The following is a 26618-nucleotide window of genomic DNA, read 5'->3' on the forward strand; positions in this document are numbered from 1 at the left end:
AGATCAGAATACCAGGTCTGCCCCATATTAGTTGTGTGACCTTGTACAAGTTTCCTTGTCTGCAAAATGTAGATAATAATAGTACTTGCCATATAGTTGTTGTAAGAATTCAAGTGCCTGGCATACGATATACACTGAATAAAGAACAGTCATCATCATCATCATAAATACATACTGACCTACTTCATTCTCAGTGACTTCAGAATATTCCAGTCACTCTACTCTAGAGAAACATTATTATCAACAATACTCTAATAAGGATTTTTGTCCCTTATGTTTGCCTATTTTGTGCAAGTATATTTGAAGAGCAAATTCCTAGAAGTGCAAAGGTGATGTGCACTTTCAATTTGATAGATATTGCCCAACTGCCCTTCCAAAAGGGCTACATCAGTATATATGCCCACACATGGTTCCGAAGTGAAAACAGTCTACAATCTTCAGAAGAAATGTAAAGTCTGCTTCTTCACAGTCACTGATGCTCCTCAAAGACTGTGACTGGTTTTAGTGTGGTCCATATAGACCTTTTTTTACTCTCAACTCTTCTATTTTAAGACCAATAATACCTTACACCCTCTTTTATTGGAAAGAGAGGAAATCATTATATTGTGGGGGTACTACTATATATATGTTCAAGACATTTAGCCAATAATGAGGAGCAAAGGTCTGTCTAGGTTCTAAAAATTTGAAAGTGGCTGTTCCCTTCTTCCATCTAAGAAGCATGCAATGTAGTCTGGCTAGTGCAGCAAAAAAGACACATGCCCTGTTTTGTTTTTTTAAGTATATGGTGAACACCAACACAGAATACAAATAGTGGCTTTTGCCTTGAGCTGGGGATTGGAGCAATCAGCAAAAGCTTAATTCACAGATGATGTCTATGGTAGGCCTGAGAAGCTGGAAACAGCAGTCTGGCTATTAAATCCACAGGAGCCCCAAGCTATATAAATCATGTCTGTGCCTTTGGCTTTTCTTCTCATTCAGGAACATTTAAGTTTCTCTTACACAGAGCTTCAGATACTGAATGAAACATGCTGAGCAAAGAGCCAGCCTGATATGAACATGGATATGTTTCTAAAACTGTCCATCTTGGGCCTCTTCATAAAAAACACTTCCCCAATTAAAAAAAAAAAAACAACAACAAAAACTCATTATAGAACACTTGGAATATATATAAAAACATAGAGAATACAATAAGGAAAAAAAAATGTCTGCAATTTCAGCATCTGGGGTAAATTGTCAATTTCTGGTTCATTTTCTTCCAATTGTGTATGTCTTTGTTTACATATTAAATTTTTGTATATACAGTCTTAAAATTCTGGTCATAGTTTATTTCATTTTGTAGCCTACTCTTTACACTTACATTATATGTAATATGGGCATTTTTTTCTGTTAAAAGACAATATCTGAAAATATGACTTTTAATAGCTATATGCTATTTCATCTTTTGAATATGCCATACTTTCATTACTCCCCTAATAAACATTTAGACTTTTTAATAAAAGCCTCTCACCTGACTCATTAGGACCAAGGTTGTAGGTTAGTCTAAAATGTTGCTTTGAGTGAAGAATCATAAAAAGAACACATACATGATGTCAAACTTTTTTTAAACTTAAAACCTATCAAGGTGTATTAATTCACTAATTCTGTGTTAGAAGGCCAAGGCCTTGTCTCTGAGTATAATAAGAGTCCTATTTCATCTTCGCTATATAAATCACACTTACAGTATAGCACTTGCAATTTACAATGTGGATATCTTTAAAGTGGAGTAAGAGCTAGAAGACACTTGTGATCAGTACATAGAATCCTTCTGGTAAAAATTTGTTCTGAATGGCCTACTTATTTCACCTAGCATTTACCCACCCCTAATTCAATAGCCATTTTAAAAAGACTTTTAGCAATTCACTTTAATAAGTCTTTCCAAAGATGTTCAACTTAGTTTTCATAGAAATAATTCCCCTTTCTTATTATACTACTTTCAGTGTTTCATATACTATTCTAATGAAACTGCATAATTACAAAAAGGATACTGGATATAAGCAAGTTTAAAGTGATTCTTAGTAAGAATCTGAGAAAGAAAAAAGTGGGCCCTGATGTCTGGAAACTGCCTGACACAGCTCGGCCTTGGTGATTCTGAAATGGGCCCAGGACACCCAGCTAGGCCATGCTATTCTCCTGTTGGACATAACAATCTCACAAAAATCAACATCAGACAGGGTTACTCTGAGACCATGAAAAAGTGAGACAAAAGAACACTTCAAAATTTTGTCTGAGCATGGACAAAAATCAAGGTCCCTGTGCAACCTACAAAATACCAAACATCCCCCTCTCCTGGTGACAGGAGTGACTGCCACTTCTCTACAGGTACAGCTCAAGCCTCACTCCAGTCAGCCCTCCTCCTAGCATAGATCTGCTAAGATACCCAAAGAATCATCTGCATTCCCACAATATCAATCCAGAGCAAATCCCTTCTTCCTTAAACTCTTACCAAATCACCTAATACAAGCCCCAATCCTATAGGCCTTTTGAACACTCTTACTGGGACACCCCCAGCTTCCCATGGAGTGCAGGCTATATGAGTAATAAATGCAATCTGTTCACTACAGTTGTGATCCTAGTGGTCTGTGGCTGAAGGACACTGATGACTCTCAGCTGGCTGAGGCAGAGTGCAGGGCCACACCAAAGAACAGGAAACAAGCAGCATCACTCAGCGTCTTTACAAGCAGAATGGAGAGCACCAGTTACCTTGGAGTTGGTTAAGCAAGCTCCTACCTATTTCCTTAGAACTGTTTCTTAAAAGCAGATTTATAGCGTCAAAGCAAAAACATTTTTAAGATTCTTCATTTTGGGGGATCTTTTGGTCTCTTTAGGGTCTTAATTATAGGTATAATACACCAAGAATATAAAAACACAATTTATTCTCCCACTTGTTCTGGACTTAGTTTTACTACCGCCAAGTACAATTGATCAATTTCAGCAGTCCTATTCTATTAGAAACAAAATATGAAATGAGAATATATACTTAAAACTCAGTATAAAAACAATGCACTGTACTTTTTTCTTCTTTCTGCAGAGCATTATATAATTTTTTCTGATTAAAAAAAAACCAAATTTTATAGGTTCAATGTAGGTTCATCAGTTGTAACAAGTGTACCACCCTGGAGGGGGGGTGTTGAAAAAAGGGAAAGACTAAATTGTGGTAATGTACATAAAAATGACCATTTCAACCATTAAGTATACAGTTCAGTTAGGTATAGTCAAACTGTTGTGCAACCAATGTCCACAATTTTTCATCTTGCAACACTAGAACTCCACTCACTAAAACTCATTTCCTCCTGCCCCAAGTCTCTGGCAAGATTTCATTCTACTTTCTGTTTTATGAATTGGATTACTCTAGATATTAGTGGGATCATGCACTATTTGTCTATTTGTGACTATATTATTTCAGTTAGTATAACGTCCTCAAGTTTCATCAGTTTTGTCTCATTTGAATAATACTCCATTGTACGAATATACCATTGTAAGCACATTAAGGCATTTTGTTTACCCACCCACAAACATTTGGGTGGCTTCCGCCTTTTGGCTATAATGAATAATGCTACAATCATGGGTGTACAAATATCTCTTTAGGATTCTGCTTTCAGTTCTTTTGGTATATACCAGGAAGTGGAATTGCTGGATCATAAGTTAACTTTTTCTCTGAGAAACTCCCATGCTGTTTTCCATAATGTCTACACTATTTTACATTCCTACCAACAATGCACAATTTCTCCAAGACCATGCCAACACTTGTAATACTGTAGTACCTGATGGATATGAGGTGATACCTCATTGTGGTTTTGATCTGTATTTCTCTAATGATTCAGTGATGCAGAGCATCTTTTCATATGCTTGTAGTCCATTTGTATACCTTCTTTAGGGAAATGTCTATTTAAGTCCATTGTCCATTTTTAAAAAATTTTTGTATTGAAGGATAATTGCTTTACAGAATTTTGTTGTTTTCTGTCAAACCGCAACATGAATCAGCCATGCTAAGTCACTTCAGTCATGTCAGACTCTGTGCGACCCCACAGACGGCAGCCCACCAGGCTCCGCCGTCCCTGGGATTCTCCAGGCAAGAACACTGGAGTGGGTTGCCATTTCCTTCTCCATGAATCAGCCATAGGTATACATATATCCCCTCCTTTTGAGCCTCCCTCCCATCTCCATTGTCCATTTTATAATCAGATTATTTGAGTGTTTTTTAGTTGCTGGATTATAGGAGTTCTTTTAAGATATTAACCCCTTGTCAGATACATGATTCACAAATATTTCTTTCCATTCTTTAAGCTGCCTTTTCAGATAGGTTTTTAATTTTTTTCACTTTTATTTTTTATTTCTGATTGTGCTGGGTCTTCATTGCTATGCGAGCTTTTCTCCAGCTGCAGTGAGAGGAGGTACTCTGTAGTTGCAATGGGCAGACTTCTCATTACAGTGGCTTCTCTTGTTGCGGAGCACCGACTCTAGGGTACGCGGGCTTCAGTAGTTACAGTATGTGGACTCAGTAGTTGTGGCTTCCAGGCTCTGGAACACAGCCTCAGTAGCTGCGGCACACAGACTTGGCTGCTCTATGGCTTGTGGGATCCTCCCATACCAGGGATCAAACTTCCATCTCCTGTGTTGGCAGGCGATACCTTACCACTGAGCCACCAGGGAAGCCCTAGGCTGCCTTTCCACTCCATTACTGTATCCTTTGACACACAGAAGTTTTTAATTCTGACGCAGTCAACTTATGTATTTTTTACTTTTGCTGCCTTGCTTCTAGTGTCTTATCCAAGAAATCACTGCCAAATCTAAAATCATAAAGCTTTCTTTCCAAGTTCTCTCCTAAAAAAAACTGTTTTATGTCTCATATTTAGGACTTTGTGAGATTCATTTTAATTTTTATATGTAATGTAAAGTAAGGGTCTAACTTCATATTTTTGCATGTAAATATCTAATTTTCCAAGCATCAACTGTTTCCTTTCCTTAATAAATGGTCTTGGCATCCTTGATAAAATTAATGACTAATGTCATTAATGTATGTTTACATGTGAAATCATTGATAATATTGACATTGTCTTTCTTCTTTTCATACTAGATAAAGTTTTTCCTGTATACTTTTTCCTCATATTAATTTCATCTTATTTTTTAAATGTCTTATAAAAAAAAAGGACTCTGATAAATCATCCCCACTCCCTACCAAAAGGATACGATTATGAATTCAACAAACTAATTTATATGTTAAGATTCTTTTAAAGTGTTCATATGTCTTATGTTACATTGTTTTTGCCATTGCTCTAATTACTAAGAAAACTGATCACTGGATGATCTTTTCCCATCCTCATGACTTATCATTTCAAAAACAGGGAGAAAAAATAATGTTTTGGGACAGCCTTCATGGTCAACTCTGCCAGGCTAAACTGCTAGATACCTGAAGTCAGGAGTCATGTATTAATTATTTTTTTTCCCCAAAGAACTTAACACCACAATATTATACTTAATAAAGGAACACCATCCATGCTGCAATATCTACATGGAATTAAAAATTTGTTAGCTTCCCCTAGTCTACTTTCACCCATGCCTAAATCAGCTTCTCCTTAATATCCGCTCAGTGATGAAACTGGAAGCATTCTTCCTTCATTGGAAAGTACCAGGTAAAGCCAAAGAAAGTACTGAAAGTTTGTTGTCTTTCTGGCTCTCATTTTTGGGAAGGACAGAAAACTTGAATATTTTGGCCTAAAAGTCTCCCCTCCAAATCCTGAATGCTCCTAAACTGCATGCTTAAAAAAAAAAAAAAAAAGTAAACAGATGTTAAGACTATATTTACAGAGGAGCAAGAGTATCAATAGAAATTTAAAGGGAACATATGGCTAAACCACAAACCACCCACAGGAAGCTGGCTGCATGGTTACCCATTACTAGTAAGTGTATTTTACAAGCTGTAAAATGCTGTCAAGGCCTAAAATATGTTTAAGAGAAACAAACAGGGCAGGAACAGACGCAACCGTAGAGAGCAGACTTGTGGGCCTAGCGGGAGAAGGAGAAGGTGGGCCGGACTGAGAAAGCAGCACTGACACATACCCAGCACCAAGTATAAAGCAGCTGCCGGGCGGGGACCTGGGGCGCAGCGCGGGGAGCTCGCCGGGCGCCCTTTGACCACCTGGAGGGCGGGGGTGCGGGAGGCGCAAGGGAAAGGCGCTCTATGTAGGTCTTGACTGTGGTCATCATTTCACCATATATGTGTATATCCAAAAATGAATATAAAACAGTAAAAAAAAAAAAAAAACATTTCAAATAAAAATAAAACTAAGAATAGGAACTAGGCCCCAATACCAAGCATGTAATAGCAATAATCTTGCTTTTGATAAACCTCATTAACCACATCATTCCTGTGAGAAAAATGTCTGGCAGACAGCAGGCACGCAGTAAATTCTGCTGGACCAGGACCTACTTTGTTTCTGTACCTAGTTTGGGGCTAGTTTTAAACCTTAAGATCTAATATAACTTGAAAGAGTTATGGCTCTGCCGTAACTGTATAACCGGCTCTTCCACTTACTGTGTAACTTTGGGCTAATTATAACTTCAATAATAATTATTAGAACTACAAATAATAGTACTAATTATAACTTTGTGCTCTTGCTTTACCTGCTTCCTCATATGTAAACAAAAAACCAACTAAAAGAAAACTAAAATAGTTAATTATAGTAGGTACCTAAGACATTTAAAAAAATTGGTAAAGTGAATTTCATTAAAATTGAAAATTTTTGTTCTTTGAAAGACTGATTAAGAAAACGAAAAGGCAAAAAAAAAAAAAAGAAAATGAAAAGGCAAGTTAGAGACTGGGAGAACACATTTGCAAAATACATATCTGATTAAGTGCTTGTCTTACTGGGTACAACTCAATGGGCACAAGATTTGAACAGATACTTCACAAAGAAAATATACAAATGTACACTAAGCACAAGAAAAGATACCCTCAATGTGACTAATTACCAGGAAAATGCAACTGAAAACCAAAGTCAGACCCCATTCCATGTGCATGAAAATGGTTACAGTTAAAAAGACTGACACCACTAGCAACTGACGAGGATATGAAAACAGACTCTCAGACCTTGCTGGTGAAAACACAAAATGGTACAGCCACTTTGAAAACACAGTATGGTAGCATCTTATAAAGTTAAACATGTTCACAATTTGATCAACAAGTCCACTCCTGGGTATTCACCCCAAAATAAATTTATCCAATATATCCACACACAGACAGGTATGTGAATGTTCACTACACTAGTCACAATAGCCCCAAACTGGAAACAACTCCAATGTTCTGTTTTTTGAATGGATGAACAAATTGTAGTTTGTCCATACTTGTAAAATGCTAAATTCAACAAGTATGAATCTCAAAATCATTACACTAAGTGAAAGAAGTCAAATGCCAAAGATGACATATGATTCCATTTATATGAATTTTTGGAAAACGCAAAACTGTAGTAACAGAAACCAGATTTGTGACTGCATGGCCCAGGAACTATAAGCAAATTTTTAGGATGAGAAAACTGTTCTGTATCTTGATTGTGGTAGTGGTGGTCATATAACTATTACCCATCAAGCTATACCTTTAAAAGGGTGAGTTTTAATATATGTAAATAGTACCTCAATTAAAAGAAAAAAACCTCAGTCTTAGACACAGATGTTATTATGACTAACTGCCACCTAAACTAAATAGATTGTACAAAAAATCTAAAATATACTCAGGAGTGACTGAGTTACTTCAAGATGGCAAGATTGGGAATTTCCCGCTATTTTTTTTAAAAAAAAAAAGGGCATTCAGAGCAAAACTGAATGTAATTATAAAAAAAGTAAAATTACATTTATGAATTCTTGAATTGTCCCTATAAATTTTAAATACCTCACACTTAAAATTATTTATTTGTTTTAGTATCTGTATTCTCTATTGACAAATAACCTTTTAGAGTGGGATCATAACTGTACTGCCCACTGTTGGTATTTTCAGCTCCTAGCACAAAATCAATCACATAATAGCAGCTCAATAAATATTTGTTAAATAAAAAAAAAAAAAATCTAGAAAGTAACAGTAGGGGCTTCCCTGATGGCTCAGTGGCAAAGAATCTGCCTGCCAACGCAGGAGACCTGGGTTTGACCCCTGGTCCCGTGTGCCATGAAGCAACTAAGCCCCGTGCACAACTACTGAGCCTGTGCTCCACAGCTCGGGAGCCTCAACTGCCGAGCCCGCGTGTCGCAACTGCCGAGCCCGCGTGTCGCAACTGCCGAGCCCGCGTGCTGCAACTGCTGAAGCCCGCGTGCTGCAACTGCTGAAGCCCGCGTGCCGCAACTGCCGAGCCCGCGTGCCGCAACTGCTGAAGCCCGCGTGCCGCAACTGCCGAGCCCGCGTGCCGCAACTGCCGAGCCCGCGTGCTGCAACTGCTGAAGCCCGCGTGCCGCAACTGCCGAGCCCGCGTGCCACAACTGCCGAGCCCGCGTGCCACAACTGCCGAGCCCGCGTGCTGCAACTGCTGAAGCCCGCATGCCGCAACTGCCGAGCCCGCGTGCTGCAACTGCTGAAGCCCGCATGCCGCAACTGCCGAGCCCGCGTGCTGCAACTGCTGAAGCCCGCATGCCGCAACTGCCGAGCCCGCGTGCCACAACTACCGAGCCCGCATGCCGCAACTGCCGAGCCCGCGTGCTGCAACTGCTGAAGCCCGCATGCCGCAACTGCCGAGCCCGCGTGCCACAACTGCCGAGCCCGCGTGCCGCAACTGCCGAGCCCGCGTGCTGCAACTGCTGAAGCCCGCATGCCACAACTGCCGAGCCCGCGTGCCGCAACTGCCGAGCCCGCGTGCCGCAACTGCCGAGCCCGCGTGCTGCAACTGCTGAAGCCCGTGCACCTTAGAGCACTGCAACAAGAGAAGCCACTGCAAAGAAAAGCCAGCGTACCACGAGAGAGCAGCCCTCGCTCAGCTCAACTAGAGAAAAGTCCATGCAGCAACAAAGACCTAGCACAGCCAAAAATAAACAAATTTTTTAAAAAATTAAAAAAAAAAAAAATAGGATTGATGTGAGGATTAAATGAGATAATGCATATAAGCCCTTTGCCTTGCACTGCAAGTCCTAGAAAGTATCCGCTATTAGTCTTTCAACATATACTTTCTCCCTTTTACCCCAGTATGCTAATGACTGACAATAAACATGGATCATGATGCATCTAATGAAGTTAGATTAACGTTAAAGGCAGATCCACTCACATTTACTCCATTACGCTTTACTCTCAAGAGTAAGAATAGTAATGTCAAAAATCCAAAATGACTGGTTTGTCTTCTCAAATTGAGGGAAGAAAATAAGAGACAGGATTTTTATCTTCATAATTCCCAACTGTGTTTACTCATATACCAAGAACACCAAAGACAACTTCACAGAAATAGCCTTTTATCAAAAATCACCAGATCTTCATAGGGTTAGGTAGGGAATGAGTGAAGCGTTAGTGTCCTTAGATTTACTTATAAGAACAGAGACAGATATAATTATTGCAGCCCCCGAACCCATCTCTTCCCAATTTTAGTGATAGCATATTTGCTGGAGGGAGAGGGAAAGAACAAAAGTCCTATTACAGAAGTATACTTGAAAATCCTGAGTCATTCTTATTTTAGCTTCTTTTAAGATGGGCTATGGAACAGTTCTAGGGATTCAGAATATGTAATAAAGATTTAGTTTAAAAAATTCAATGAGGGAAACGATCATTGTTTCATTCTAATTTCTGTAACATACTCTGTAGTGGTAATAACCAGCTGTCTTAGATTGTTCCAGTTCTTGTTTTTCCAGACTTTCTGGGGCTAAAAAAGATGCTTAAGCATTGTTTCAAAAGGTCTGTATGCAAGCATGGTAAACAGGAGTGAGGACCCAAACTGCTGTAACACAGTTCTTGCCCCTCCATTGTAAAGCCAGCCAGTAAGCCCAGTACATAAGGGATCAAGAGAGTTCACTATACAATATTTATGCTGCAGTCCATTTGTATTATTTTTCTTCATTATGATGTAGTTACTGCCATCATAACATACAGGTATAAAACTAAGCTGCCTAGCCAATGTTTGTTTTAAAGGCAACTGAACACATTATGTTATAGAAGTTTTGCCACAGTGATACTGCTCTAGCCTCATATTCCTAATTATCATCTTCAGGGGTCCTTCTAAAGGTTTTTGTTTTTGTGTTGCGTTTAATCCTTTACAGTTTTTGTCCCTGTACTCTTTACAGAATATACAAGAATGGAATCTCAGACTCAAGACTAATCTTAAAGCTCTTCTACAGATGCTTCTTTTTGTAAAAGCAGGGAAGGTTAGGTGACCTACTCATGTTAACATACCACAGGAAAGAACAAAGACAGGAACCCTGGCTTCCTAACACCCAGCTGGATGCACTCCCCATGAGACCATGCGACCTCTAGATAGGTGTGCTGAAGGTACCACGTCAACTGAGAGCTGCCTCTTCTCTGCTCAAAATTCCAGGAAACACAAAAAACTGTCCAAAAGTCTGTCCTTTATACCTCCACTGCTGTCCTGTAGATGGGTTCATCAGTACCATCTTTCTAGATTCCATATATATGAGTTAATATATGGTATTTGTCTTTCTCTGACTTACTTCACTCTGTATAATAGGCTCTATGTTCATCCAACTCATTAGAACCGACTCAAATGCATTCCTTTTTATAGCTGAGTAATACTCCAATGTGTATATGTGCCACAATTTCTTTATCCATTCATCTCTTGATGAACATTTAGGTTGCTTTCATGTCCTAGCTGTTGTAAAGTGCTGCAATGAACACTGGGGGGTTCTATTTTATGGAAATAGAGTCTTTTCAATTATGGTTTCCTCAGGGTATATGCCCAGTAGTGGTTTTATGCCTAGTTTTTAAAGGAATCCTCATACTGTTCGTGATAGTGGCTGTATCAATTTGCATTCCCACCACAGTGCAAGATGGTTCCCTTTTCTCCAAACCCTCTCCAGCATTTACTGCTTGTGGACTTTTTGATGATGGCCATTCTGACCGGTGTGAGGTGATACCTCATTGTAGTTTTGATTTGCATTTTTCTAATAATAAGCCATATTCAGCATGTTTTCATGTACTTATCAGCCATCTGTATGTCTTCTTCGGAGAAATGTCTGTTTAAGTCTTCTGCCTACTTTCTGATTGGGTTGTTTGTTTTTCTGTTATTGAGCTTCAGTAGCTACTTGCATATTTTGGAGATTAGTTCTTTGTCAGTTGTTTCATCTGCTATTAATTTCTCCCGTTCTGAAGGTTGTCTTTTTACCTTGTTGATAGTTTCCTTCATTGTCTAAAAACATCTAAGTTTAATTAGGTCCCATTTGTTTATTTTTGTTTTAATTTCCATTACTTTCACCATAGTGCACTTTACTGAGAAAATCTGGGTACAGAAGGTGGTTGTATAAATTCTCAGCAATTCAGTCTACTTGCAAAGATAACTGCTGACAGAAGACCTATTACCTTAAACCTACCAACTTCAAGACAGACATTCAAAGGGGGAGCAGTGGGAACAAAGAGGTCTGATGAGGCCATTTACTCTGGGGTCCTCTCAATTAAACAATGATGCCACAGTCATGCTGGTGGCCCTGGAGGTTCATATCCCTACATCAGCAAGAATGAAAAAATGTTTAACCACTGTCACTTTCTGCTATGTTAAGAAAAAAAATCTGTACTTGACTGTGATTGCTGTTTTACTAAATACAAGATTAATCTCCCATGAGCCATCAACTCACTGAGGACCCAAAGGAGAAGTGGGCAGTGACCCAGCCAGCATTAGAGCTTGAAGACAGGACTGTTGGACAGGAAGTAGAAGTCGCCATGACATACAAATGCCTATGGGTACAAGGAAAACAGAAACTCAGAAAGAATTTAACTCATTAGTTACTTGCTATTTCCTTTCCCAGATCCTTGCTTAGCTAGCAACTAACACGTAGAGTCGGAAAAAAGAATGAAATTATTCAACACTGAGGCATGCTGGTGAATGGGGTGGGGGGGATTGCCTCCCTTCTCCTACACTTGGCCTGGGAACAAACTAAAATCTGCTCTATCTGTGACAGATAAAGCTAAAAGGACTTTGTAATTCAGCCACTAATTTGCAACAAGTCACATGGTCCACGAAGTTCGATTTGATGTATGGGCTATTATTTTTCCAAGATTGCAAAAAAAAAAAAGAATACTAAACTAACTGAAGACGTTTAAAAGTATTTATAAAGAAATTAGTAAAAAATCACATTTAAGATTTTCAAATAGTGGTTCTCAACTTTTTTCCTTAGGACCTTATTACATCTTTACCAGTTCATTTAAAATAACAATAGATTCATATGTTAGCATAAATTATTTTTATGGAAAATAATTTCCCCCAAACAAACAAACAAAAAAAACAGTGAGAAGAGTGGTGGTGTTTTATAACTGTTACAAATGTAAAATGTGTCTGACAATAAAAGACAATCTGATTCTCATACCTACTTTTGGATTCATCTGTTGCAACTGCAAGTTTTGGTTGAAGTATATGGAAAAAAATCCAAATCCACAAAGGTAATAGAAAAGACAGGAGTTTTTTAATAGCCTTTTCAGATAATCATAATCTGATACTACATCAAAATTGGACAGATATTAGTTTCATAAAGGTCAGGTGCAGTGTGGAATCTGAGATCATATCAATGAACTTTTCATATGATGTTACATTAAAATCCACTGGTCTAACTTACACATCCAATGGACCTTTTACTCATGAGTAACTTTGTAACATCTTGCATTGGTCCCTGGGAAAACACTGTTCACTGAGTCACACAATCTTCCGAATGTTAACACTTTCATCGTATCACATCTTAAAGCACACTCATTCACACTCACTGATCTCATCAGAAGCCTTTCACGTCTGGGAAGCTGTCCAGCTCTGAGCAGCAGATACACATTTTCCCAAACTGCCCTTCTCACTTGGAAACTCAATGGTAAGAAATGTTGTCACCTGTCCTGGAAGTGACAGGCTCACTGCATTAATCTGCAAGAAATTATCTTCCAAATACAGAATAGTCAAGTCTGAATAATCACAGCTTGCCCTTTCAAATAAAAATGATGCGTCACAGAAACAATCCAGCCAGTTCAGTTCTCAACCAAAAGTGCACAAGTGCTTCCCCTTGAGATAACCTCTCTGTGTATTGGGGGGAGGGGTGCGAGGTGGGACCGGGGATGGGGTTGCTGAAATGCTTTATGTGTGCTTTCCCATCTGTCTCAAAATACCAAAACAATGTGAAACTCAATGATTAGGATTTAATAAAATTAATATTTTTTTACACCGTATCAAGGACATTCTTAAGTGAAACTGGCCTTCCTCTGTCTTCCTTCTTTAAGCAGTGTGGACAGGAAGAACACACTACTACTAGTGTAGTCTGATGTCACTGCCTAGATTCGCGCTGAGGCTCCAGCAGCTTTTCACCACTGCAGCTTAGAACCATCAGTGCGAATGTCAACACAGTAAAAGTAATATATAACATCTTAGTATTATAATGAAAACAATTTTGACACTATGGACCCCCAGAAGAATCTCAGAGACCCCACAGGCATCCATGGGCCGCACTTTGATAACTACTGCTCCAAAATATCTTCACTTTTGGCAAGGATAAGATCCACTAGCTCCCACATAATATAAACAGCAATAAATCTAAGCAAATCACAACTCAAAAAAAAAAAATACCCTCTTACCTTTGCCAAGACTAAAGACAAATGGTTCATTTCTATCATGACTGGAATCAAACTTCTTTCCATTTGACAATTTCCCTTTGTAATGGACATAAACTTTGTCTCCAATCATTGGTGTTTCCTCACTATTTCCCACTCTTTTGACAATCTAGGAAAGACAAGCGTCAAGAAAAAAGGAGGTTAAACACTTTAATCAGAGAATAAAAATGTCACACAGTCCATGCCACATCACGCAGGCAGATTTGTAAACAAATGTCTGTCCTTTCTAAAGGCCTCCCTCCCAATTCTTGCAAAAACCTTCACTGTTAGAAAACTGTCCTCTACCACTAAATATTTAATACTATATTTAATTATACTGTTAACCACACTATTCTCTCAAAATAATAAACCAATAGAGCTTGTTTTATTGGTTTAATGCCCCCTGTTTTGACACTAAAATCTCTGAAAACACAGAGCTAGTTCATGTACAAACTGAATTAGGCCCAAAAGATTAGTGGACTTTCAAAAACATTCAAAAGTAAGTCTGAAGCAAAGTTTCAAAGGTAAGATTTTTACTTCTCTCTTTTGCTAAAAACATTAGCTTTTGACTAGATTCCATTAGTTTGGTTTTATTTCAAAAAGCCCAATTTTCTGATATAACAGGTTATATTTCCTACTATCTGAAGAATATGCAATGTGTGAAAATAAAAAAAAAAGTTTGATATGATACTGAACAACTTGTGTTCTAGTAAAGGAAATGCCAGAAAGTTCCAAGTTGAAAAATATTTAACTATCATAAAACCAGTATATTTATTTTGTTCTTGGCAAAGCAAGACACTAATAGAGTTGGTCAAGTTCTGGGAAAAGAAAATCAAATCCAGGCATGTGGTGTATAATTTATTCTGTCAATCATTTATGCCAAATTAATCATTTTTGCTAGATAATAGAGGATGGTAATTAAACATCTTTTGTGGGGAAGGGTCTGAGTTTTTATCTGAAGAATTCAATTATTTGCTCCTGAATTCTTTCTTGAGATATATAACCTCCTTGTTCCACCCTCATATCATCACATAAACACTGTGAACTAAGATTCTACAACTTTCTTAGTTCAAAAGCCCAGACATTTTAAATGAAGAAAAAAAAAAATTATTGCAACTTCATAAAAAACTGAACTTAATGAATCCAGTAAAGTTGCAGGATTACAAACTCAACATAAAGAAATAAGTTGTGTTTCTACACACAACAAAATATCTGAAGAGGAAATACTGTAGAGAAAACAATCCCCGAAATGCAAATGGATCAGGACGGCAGTTATCAGAAAGGCAGAAATCACAAGTGTCTGTAAGGATGTGGAGAAAAGGGGGCCCTTGTGCACTGTTGGTGGGAATACATACTGGTACTGCCATCATGAAAAGCAGTATGGAGGTTCCTCAAAATACTAAAAGTAGAACTATCGTGTGATCCTACAATTCCACTTGTAGGTATTTACCCAAAAGAAATGAAAATACTAACTGAAAAAAGATATATGCAACACCATGTTCACTGCAGCATTATTACATTAGCCAAGATAGGAAAACAGCCTATGTTCACTGATAAACGAATGCATTAAAGAAAAAAAAAATACACATAAATGATGACTTCCCTGATGGTCCAGTGGCTAAGACTACATGCTCCCAAAGCAGGGAACCAGGGTTCAATCCCTGATCAGAGAACAAGATCTTGCATGCCACAACTAAGTCCCAGCACAGCCAAATAAATAAATAAACATTAAATATATATAAGTATGTTTGTATACACACACAATGGATTATTATTCAGTCATAAAGAATTAAATCTTGCCATTTGTAACATGGATGGACCTTGAGGACACTATGCTAAGTGAGACAGGTCAGACACAGAAAAACAAATACCATATGACCTCACTTACACATGGAATCCAAAAAAAGAAAAACCACCACCAAATTTACAGATACACAGAATGGAAACAGACTGGTGGTTGTCAGAGCTCAGAGTTTGAAGGGAGGGTGGGAGAAATGGGCAAAGGGAGGCAAAAGATACAAAATAAGTGAGCCATGTATGCAACACACAGCATGGTGTGACAGCTAATAATATTGTAATGCCTACTTGAAAGCTGCTATGAGAATAGATCTAAAAAGTTCTCATCACAAAAACATTTTTTAAACTATGTATGGTGAGAAATATTAACTAGACTTACTGTGGTGACGATTTCATAATACATACCAACGTCAAATCATTATGTTGCTCATCTGAAACTAATAAACTGTTAAATATCAATTATACCTCAATAAAACTCAAATAGCATCAAAAACTATAAAATAGGAATAAATTTAATCGAGGAGGTAGAAGATTTGTACACTGAAAACTGTATGATTCTAATGAAAGGACCTGAAGACACACATAAATGGAAAGGTAGCCTATGTTCATGAATCACGAGAATTAAAGATGTTAAAATGTCTATACTACTGAAAGACATCTACAGATTCAATATCAAAATTTGCCATGGTATTTTTCACAGAAATAGAAGAAAATGCTAACATTCGTTAAGGCCCATGAAAGACCCCAAATAGCCAAAGCAACTGCAAGAAAAAAGCTGGAGGCGTATTTCCTGATTTCAAACTATATTACAAAGCTACAGTAATAAGTACAGACACGTGGACCAATGGAACAGAATCAAGAATCCAAAAATAAACCCCAGCATACACAGTTAACTCCTATTTGACAAGGGAACCAAGAATACTCAATGAGGAACAGATAATCTCTTCAATAAAAAGTGCAAGGGAAACTGGATAACCCTATGAAGAATAAAATTGGACTCCTATCCTATACCACTCACAAAACCTAACTCAAAATCAACGACAGACTTAAAACATAAGATCTGAAACTACATAAAACATGTAAAACATGTAAACATGTAAAAGAAAACAAGGGGAAAACCTCCTTGACGTTAATCTTGGTAGCCATTTCTTTGGATATGACACCAAAAGCACAAGCAACAAGAATATTTAAGTAGAACATCAAACTAAAAATGTTCTGCACAGCAAAGGAAACAATCACCAAAATGAAGAGGCAACCTATGGGGTGGGAGAAAATATCTACAAACCATATATTTGATATCCAAAATATATATGGATAACTCATGGTTATTATCAAAAAAATTAACAAATAACAACTGTTAATAGCATTTGGAGAAAAGGAAACCCTTGTGCACCACTGATAGGGATGTAAACTGGGACAGCCACTATGGAGAATAGTATGAACTTTCCTCAAAAAAGTAAAACTAGAACTATCATATGATCCAGCAATTCCACTTTGGGGTATAAATCCAAAGGAAATGAAAATTACTATCTCAAAGATATAATGAATAAAGATGTGGTATATACATGTACTGTGTTGTTAGTCACTCAGTTGTGTCTGACCCCATAGACTGTAGCCCTCCAGGCTCCTCTGTCCATGGGTTTCCCAGGCAAAAATTCTGAAGCAGGTTAGCTATTTCCTTCCCCAGGGGATCTTCCCAATTCAGGGATCAAACCTGGATCTCCTGCATTGCAGGCAGATTCTTTACCGTCTGAGCCACTAGGGAAACCCACATATATGTATAACAGAATATTATTCACTCATGAGAAAGAAGGAAACCATACCATTTGTGACAACATGGATGTACTTTGAGGACATTATGCTAAGTGAAGTCAGAGAAACACATAAATTGTGTGATATCACATATATGTGAGTCAAGGCTATGGTTTTTCCAGTGGTCATGTATGGATGTGAGAGTTGGACTATTAAAGAAAGCTGAGTGCTGAAGAATTAATGCTTTTGAACTGTGGTGTTGGAGAAGACTCTTGAGAGTCCCTTGGACTGAAAGGAGATCCAATCAGTCCATCCTAAAGGAGATCAGTCCTGGGTTTTCACTGGAAGGACTGATGCTGAAGCTGAAACTCCAATACTTCGGCCACCTGATGCGAAGAGCTGACTCATCTGAAAAGACCCTGATGCTGGGAAAGATTGAGGGCAGGAGAATGGGATGACAGAGGATGAGATGGTTGGATGGCATCATGGACTCGATGGACATGGGTTTGGGTGAACTCCAGGGGTTGGTGATGGACAGGGAGGCCTGGCGTGCTGTGGTTCATGGGGTCGCAAAGAGTCGGACACGACTGAGCGACTGAACTGAACTGAACATATATGTGAAATCTAAAAACGCTGAATTCACAGAAACAAAGCAGAATGATGACTGCCAGGGAAAGGGCATGGTGGAAAATGAGGAGATGGTGGTCAAAGGCTACAAACTTCCAAGTCATAACATGAATTAAATTCTCGGGATCTAATGTACAGAATGGTGACTGTAATTAACCACAGTGTATTATATACTTGAGAGTTGCTAAGAGAATAGATCTTAAATGTTCTCCCCACAAAAAAGAAATGATAATTATCTGAGGTGATGAAGGAGCTAACTAACCCTTTTGTGGTAGTAATTTTGAAACATTTAAATGTATCAAATCATCACATTATACACCTTAAACTTACATAATGTTATATTTCAGTTTTATCTCAATACAGCTGGGAAAAAAGTTATAATTTAAAAACTAAAGAGCTCATTAAAAAAAAAAAAAAATAGAATCATTACTGCCCTTCTAGGGCTCAAGGTGGAAAAAATGTTTCCAAAAACGTTAATCTAAGAGAAATCTCACAATATTCTGAAAGTGCTCATGTTCATGAACTGCATGCGGTACTGGGGAGCCTGGGCTGCCCCTGAGGGCATCTGCATTTCTAGGCCTATAACCAAGTAACTGGTCCGATGGTGTGAGGGGCACCCAGGGAGTCAGCACTGTTCACATCCACAAGTAGTACTGTGGTATCACTTCAGGCTTCCCCAACAAGGTGAGTTTAGTGCCTAAATCTGGAGTTGTCTTAAGAATACAATCTAGTCTCAATTCAGTTTAAAAATGTAAGCTCCTTAAAGAAATTTTATATTACTGGGCTAGTTTCTGATTTCCCAGATCTGCCTTGGTCTTAAAAAAAAAAAATTATATATATATACACATTATATACATACACACAAGTTAATAAGACTATTACAAACATGGCACTGTATTAAATGCTTTATATAATCTTAATTCTGTGAGGTAGGCAGTATTATTATTCCAATTTTACAAATAAGGAAACTTCATCACAGATATGTTACTAAATTGCCCTAGGTCATGCAGTTAATAGACCTATTCAATCTTCTTCTTTTTTTCTTCTCTATTTTCTGGCCACTGTATAATCATAAGGGATTTGATTTAGGTCATACCTGAATGGTTTAGTGGTTTTCCCTACTTTCTTGAATTTAAGTCTGAATTTGGCAATAAGGAGTTCATGATCTGAGCCACAGTCAGCTCCCGATCCTGTTTTTGCTGACTGTACAGAGCTTCTCCATCTTTGGCTGCAAAGGATATAATCTGATTTCAGTACTGACCATCTGCTGATGTCCACGTGTAGAGTCTTCTCTTGTGTTGTTCAAAGAGGGTGTTTGCCATGACCAGTGCATTCTCCTGGCAAAACTGTTAGCCTTTGATGTGCTTCGTTTTGTACTCCAAGGCCAAATTTGCCTGTTATTCTGACTTCCTACTTTTGCATTCCAGTCCCCTATAATGAAAAGGACATCTTTTTTGGGTGTTAGTTCTAGAAGGTCTTATAGGTCTTCACAGAACTGTTCAACTTCAGCTTCTTCAGCATCACTGGTCAGGGCATAGACTTAGATTACTGTGATATTCAATGGTTTGCCTTGGAAATGAACAGAGATCATGCTGTCATTTTTGAGATTACATTCAAGTACTGCATTTTGGACTCCTTTGTTGACTAAGAGGGCTACTCCATTTCTTCTAAGGGATTCTTGCCCACAGTAGTAGATATCATGGTCACCTGAGTTAAATTCACCCATTCTAGTCCATTTTAGTTCACTAATTGCTAAAATGTCAACGTTCACTCTTGTCATCTCCTGTTTGACTACTTCCAATTTGCCTTGATTCAGGGACCTAACATTCCAGGCTCCTATGCAATATTGCTCTTTACAGAACTGGACTTTGCTTCCATCACCAGTCACATCCACAACTGGGTGTTGTTTTTGCTTTGGCTCCGTCTCTTCATTCTTTCTGGAGTTATTTCTTCACTGATCTCCAGTAGCACACTGGGCACCTACTGACTTGGGGAGTTCATCTTCCAGTGTCCTATCTTTTTGCCTTTTCATACTGTTCATGGGGTTCTCAAGGCAAGAATAGTGAAGTGGTTTGCCATTTCCTTCTCCAGTGGACCACCTTTTATCAGAACTCTCCACCAAGATCCATCTGTCCTGGGTGGCCATCCACGGCATGGCTCACGGTTTCATTGAGTTAGACAAGGCTGTGGGCCATGTGATCAGATTGGTTAGTTTTCTGTGATTGTGGTTTTCATTCTGTCTACCCTCTGATGGAGAAGGAAAAGAGGCTTATGGAAGCTTCCTGATGGGAGAGACAGGCTGAAGGGGAAAGGAGTCTTCTTCTGATGGGCAGGGCCATGCTCAGTAAATCTTTAATCCAATTTTCTGTTGATGAGGGCTGTGTTCCCTCCCTGTTGTTTGACCTGAGGCCAAACTATGGAGAAGGTAACGAAGATAATGGTGACCTCCTTCAAAAGGTCCCATGCACAGCTGCAATCAGTGCCCCAAACCCTGCAGCAGGCCACTGCCAACCCAGGCCTCCATCGGAGACTCCTAGACACTCACAGGCAAGTCTGGGTTGGTCTCTTGTGGGGTCACTGCTCCTTTCTCCTGGGTCCTGGTGGGCACAAGGTCTTGTCTGTGCCCCCCAAGAGTCTGTTTCCCCAGTCCTGGGTAAGTTCCGGCAGCTCTATGGTGCGGTTAATGGCAACCTCCTCCAAGAGGGCTTATGCCATACCCAGATCTATTGCACTTAGAGCCCCTGCCTCAGCAGCATTTCCACTGCTGACCCACACCTCCACAGGAAACACTCACACACCGTTCTGGCTCAGTCTCTGGATCCTGGTGCACACAAGGCTTGTTTGAGCCCTCTGAGTGTCTCTGGCAGGTGTGGGGTTTAAAGTCTAAACACAATTTCACCCCTTCTACCGTCTTGGTGGGACTTCTCCTTTGCCCTTGGATGTGGGGTATCTTTTTTTGCTGGGATCCAACATGCTCCTGTTGACAGTTGTTCAGCAGCGAGTTGTTTTTGGAGTTCTCGCAGGAGAAGATGAGTGCGTGTCCTTCTATTCTGCCATGTTAGTTTGTAGAATCCCTTAGGATTATACAGTGGAAGTGAGAAATAGATCCAAGGGATTAGATCTGATAGAGTGCCTGAAGAACTATGGATGGAGGTTCATGACATTGTACAACAGGTAGAGATCAAGACCATCCCCAAGAAAAAGAAATGCAAAAAGGCAAAATGGCTGTCTGAGGAGGCCTTACAAATAGTTGAGAAGAGAAGAGAAGCTGAAGGTAAAGGAGAAAAGGAAAGATATACCGATTTGAATGCAGAGTTCCAAAGAATAGCAAGGAGAGAGAAGAAAGCCTTCCTCAGTGATCAATGCAAAGAAACGGAGGAAAACAATAGAATGGGAAAGACTAGAGATCTCTTGAAGAAAATTATAGATACCAAGGGAGCATTTCATGCAAAGATGGGCACAATATAGGAGAGAAATGGTATGGACCTAACAGAAGCAGAAGATATTAAGAAGAAGTGGCAAGAATACACAGAAGAACTATACAAAAAAGATCTTCATGACCCAGATAACCACGATGGTGTGATCACTCACGGAGAGCCAGACATCCTGGAATGCGAAGTCAAGTAGGCCTTAGGAAGCATCACTATGAACAAAGCTAGTGGAGGTGATGGAATTCCAGTTGAGCTATTTCAAATCCTAAAAGATGATGCTGTGAAAGTGCTGCACTCAATATGCCAGCAAATTTGGAAAACTCAGCAGTGGCCACAGGACTGGAAAAGGGCCGTTTTCACTCCAATCCCAAAGAAAGGTAATGCCAAAGAATGTTCAAACTACTGCAAAATTGCACTCATCTCACATGCTAGCAAAGTAATGCTCAAAATTCCCCAAGCCAGGCTTCAGCAGTATGTGAACCCTGAACTTCCAGATGTTCAAGCTGGATTTAGAGAAGTCAGAGGAACCAGAGATCAAATTGCCAAGATCCGCTGAATCATCAAAAAAGCAAGAGAGTTCCAGAAAAACATCTATTTCTGCTTTACTGACTACACCAAAGCCTTTGACTGTGTGGATCACAACAAACTGTGGGAAATCCTTAAAAGAGAAGGGAATACCAGACCACCTAACCTGCCTCCTGAGAAATCTGTACGCAGGTCAAGAAGCAACAGTTAGAACTGGACATGGAATCAACAGACTGGTTCAAAATTGGGAAAGGAGTACGTCAAGGTTGTACATTGTCACCCTGCTTATTTAACTTATATGCATAGTACATCATGCAAAATGCTGGGCTGGATGAAGCACAAGCTGGAATCAAGACTGCTGGGAGAAATATCAATAATCTCAGATATGCAGATGATACCACCCTTATGGCAGAAAGTGAAAAAGAACTAAAGAGCCTCTTGATCAAAGTGAAAGAGGAGAGTGAAAAAGTTGGCTTAAAACTCAACATTCAGAAAACTAAGACCATGGTATCTGATCCCATCACTTCATGACAAATAGATGGGGAAACAGTGACAGACTTTATTTTTGGGGGTTCGAAAATCACTGCAGATAGTGACTGCAGCCATGAAATTAAGAGACACTTGCTCCTGAGAAGAAAAGTTATGACCAACCTAGACAGCATGTTAAAAAAGGAGAGACATTACTTTGCTGACAAAGGTCCATCTAGTCAAAGCTATGATTTTTCCAGTAGTCATGTATGGATATGAAAGTTGGACTATAAAGAAAGCTGTGTGCTGAAGAATTGATGCTTTTGAACTGTGGTGTTGAAGACTCTGGCGAGTCCCTCGGACTGCTAGGAGATCAAACCAGTCCATCCTAAAGGAAATCAGTCCTGAATATTCACTGGAAGGACTAATGCTGAAAAAATCCTGATGCTGGGAAAGACTGAAGGCAGGAGGAGAAGGTGACGATGGAGGATGAGACAGCTGGATGGCATCACTAACTAGATGGACATGAGTTTGAGTAAGCTCCGGGAGTTGGTGATGGATAGGGAAGCCTGGCGTGCTGCAGTCTATGGGGTCACAAAGAGTCGGACACGACTGAGCGACTGAACTGATTTTTTGGCCATGATGCACAGCATGCAGGATCTCAGTTCCCTGACCAAGGATCAAACCTGTGCTCCTGCAGCAGTCTGGTGTCTTAACCACTGGACTGTCAGGGAAGTCCCTACGCCTATTTAATCTTAACCAAAATCCCTATGGTGAAACCTAAGGCTTTAGACAGTGATAAATGTAAGATTTAAAGGGTTTACAATCTCAAAGTGTTTCTTACAGGCCTAAAAATCTTATTCAATTTACTCCCTAGAACAAAGCAGGGCCTGAGGCAAGTTGTTCTCTGTACCAGTGCACTGAAAAGATAAAAGAACAGGAAGATAACAACCTGCAGAATTTCCACTGTCTTGAGAGGCATTCCAGAATCTGGGATGAGTAATTCACAGAGCTACAAGGTTGAAAGCCCTCTGAATGAAGAGAGCATGATACACATCTATAATCCTAAAGTCTTTATTTTGCAAGTCTCCAAACTGTGGCTTGACATGTAGCAAGCTAATAGTAAAACATGTATATTCAGAAGAGATTCAAGTTTGTGAATATGTGAAGAAAGCTTTCAGGTAAGCAAGATTAGCCAAAACAAACAAACAAAAATCTCATTTGCTACTGATAACATAAAGTGAAAGTGAAAAGTGAAAGTGAAGTAGCTCAGTCCTGTCCAACTCTTTGCAACCCCGACCCCATGGACTGTAGCCTACCAGGCCCCTCCAGCCATGGGATTCTCCATGCAAGAATACTGGAGTGGGTTGCCATTTCCTTCTATTAAAATTCAGCTTATTGATAATACTTAAAAAGTTTAACATAATCTTTTCAGCAAAAAAGGTAACCTTACAAAACCTGAATACATCAAGTGTAGGAGAAAAAAGAACTTAATATGACTAAAGCCATTTAACCTCTCAAATATATGGAATAATAACACATATAACTTCCATACATAAATGGGAGAATCAAATGTGCTCTGTCTCAAAAGATCACTGTGAGGTTTTAAAAAAACCACATGTAAACATAATCAGATAGTGAAAAAAGTGTTTTTAAGGAGGAATACTAATTCAAAAGTGAGATACATTTTCTGATTAAACCTCAAAAAAATATTTTCATTACACACAGGAACTCTATTTGTATGTAAAAAACAAATCCTTCTGAACTTTGCAAGTTAACTTTTTTTTGAGAAAGTCTTTTAAATAGTCATTAGCTAGCTTTAATATACTTAAATATTAAAATAATCACCCATTTGTACTCTGTGAGAACAGAGACAGTCTTTTTAGAGTCAGACATAACATAAATCCTCAGACCTGCATTTACTGAGATATATGATTTGGGGCAAGTTAATTTACCTAGCTGGTTCTCAGCTTTACCATCTATAATCTGGGATTGAAAATAAACCTGCAGTTATAAAGACCAAATGAGAATTTAGCTGTAGCATTTGGTACTTAGTAAGCCTCAATAAACATAATCCATCTCAATGCTCAGTTATGTTTGACTCTTTGCAATCCCATGGACTGTAGCCCGCCAGGCTCCTCTGTCCATGGGACTCTCCAGGCAAGAATACTGGAGTGGGTTGCCACTTCCTCCTCCAGGGCATCTTCCCGACCCAGGGATGGAACCCGCGTCTCTTGGGTCTCCTGCATAGTCAGGCAGATTGTTCACCACTGCACCACTTGGGAAGCCCCAATCCATCTCCACCTCTAGCCAAAAACAAAAAACAAAAAAAGATTTTTATTAACAATCTTTCCAGATAGCAAATTTTCTTACATGTCATGGCCTCACCTTTAATACTCCTCTATCTTTTTTGGAGGTAATATCCTCTCCCTGTTCAGCAACAGCTGCTGCAGGGCTTTCTCCATTGTTCTTGGCAGCTTCATCAGTAGTCATTGTCTTTTTAAAAGTAGAAAACCTGCTGAGAAGAAACATATTTTAGCTAGGAGAAGTATCACTTCATTATGTATCTTAAAATGCCCCTAGAAACAGAGCTTTACCTGACCCAAGATATACTTAGGGCAAATAAAGTTAAATGCTGAAAAGGAAAATAAAAACATTTGCTATGAGCATGTACTGATGTCATGAGGCATGTAAATAAAACATCACCCAAATCTTCAATTTCCCATCTAGCTCTCGTCCCAAATTAGAGAGCAGCACAAGTCAGGCTTGGCAGTGATTATATTCCTTAGCATGATTACACAGTGAGAAGTAGGCCTTTCAGAACTTGAGAATGTCCTTTTCCTACAACCATATTCTTGACAGAGAATTAAGAACTTATCAGGTGATCTGATAAAAGAAACAACAATCTATCACAGTGGAAAATAGGACAAGGCTTTGGAAAATGACAGACCCCAGTCTGAGCCTCAGCTCCAGCCATATGTTTGATATTTGCCAACCTCCTGAAGATCACCAAGCCTCAGTTTCACGTCCATAGTTCACAGAGTAACTGTGAGGCATTAGTCAGATAACAAACATTAAGGGATGAGCACAAAGTCCTAACTTAAAAATGTAGACATTTATCATGATTATTATTGGGTCTTTTAGAGAGCCACATTTTTCATTTCTTGCTCAAATTTTCCTACAGAATGACGTTCTTCTCCACCATGGCACTCAACGCCTTCCACAACATGACCCCAACCTATGTTTCGGGTCAAGCCTCCACTGCTTTCTTCACTGTCTCATGTGTGGCTCATGCTCTGGCCAAACCAGACCAGGCTTCTCCTGCAACAAGTCCTGTGCGTTCCCATCTCGATACTGTGGCCATTGTTTTCCTTTCCCATTCTTCCCACTCAAACACTACCTTTCATTGTACCAACTTTAACCTTCTAGTTTGCAGTTGTCTGCCCTTTACTTTCTCAGCTCTTCCATTGATTTGTTTTCTATAATATATTCATAAGAAGACACATGCATTGGATTTAAGAGATCTTTGTTAAATTTTTTAATATGCGTATTTCACTGAAGTATAGTTGACTTAACAGTGTTTCACATGCGCAGCAAGCTGATTCAGTTATACATATACATATATATTATTTTTGAAATTATTTTCCATTATAGGTTATTACTAGACACTGACTATATAGTTCCCTGTGCTATACAGTAAACCTTTGTTGCTTATTGCATATCTTGTTTTTTAAATTAGAAATCTAGCATTCTATTCATACTAAGTCAAACAAGTGGAATCAAACTGTCATAAAATTTATAGTTAGGCAAAAATTCATAAGTTTTCTGAAATATATTTATTATACACATTGTTTATATATATATGTATACAAAGCTTTTCTACTACAGTTGATAAAGGCTTGAGAAAGAACATCAAACAAAGAAAGAAGAGATGGAAAAACTGGAAAACAAACTAAATTAAATGGGAGCACTGAATATGAAATAGAAAAAGTGGAACAAACTAGACAAAAGTAAAAGATCATCATATAGTTCAGTTGTTTTCAAACATGGCTGCTCATTAGAAACATATCTGGGCATTTTTATTTTTCAAAAATTCCAATAATTCTGATATGCATCTGGATTTTAAAAAGTGATTACAGGTTTTTCTATTAAATGGTAGTTTTGGTGATACAGAGTTCTATTGTTTTTCTTTTGACCAATCATAATACAATGGTATTAAGTAACAGGTGCACAAT

The 26618-nt window shown here is 38.8% G+C and overlaps 1 protein-coding gene across 4 annotated transcripts in view; it reads right to left on the reverse strand.

Moving 5' to 3' along the window:
- The window catches only part of FKBP5 (FKBP prolyl isomerase 5), a 112753-nt gene that overhangs the window by 39656 nt on the left and 46479 nt on the right, over window positions 1-26618 (reverse strand). For 2 of the 4 annotated variants that reach the window (XM_061146529.1, XM_061146531.1), the window contains exons 3-4: window positions 24772-24898; window positions 13769-13913 (exon numbers count right to left, since the gene is read on the reverse strand). In XM_061146529.1, coding sequence (XP_061002512.1) covers window positions 13769-13913; window positions 24772-24876 — 250 coding nt within the window. In that variant the 5' untranslated portion in view covers window positions 24877-24898. Of the gene's footprint in view, window positions 1-13768; window positions 13914-24771; window positions 24902-26618 lie in introns of all 4 variants that reach the window. The other 2 variants (XM_061146528.1, XM_061146530.1) reach the window with 1 other exon arrangement.

Source organism: Dama dama, chromosome 7, assembly GCF_033118175.1.
Source record: "Dama dama isolate Ldn47 chromosome 7, ASM3311817v1, whole genome shotgun sequence".
NCBI classification, from domain to species: Eukaryota; Metazoa; Chordata; class Mammalia; order Artiodactyla; family Cervidae; genus Dama; species Dama dama.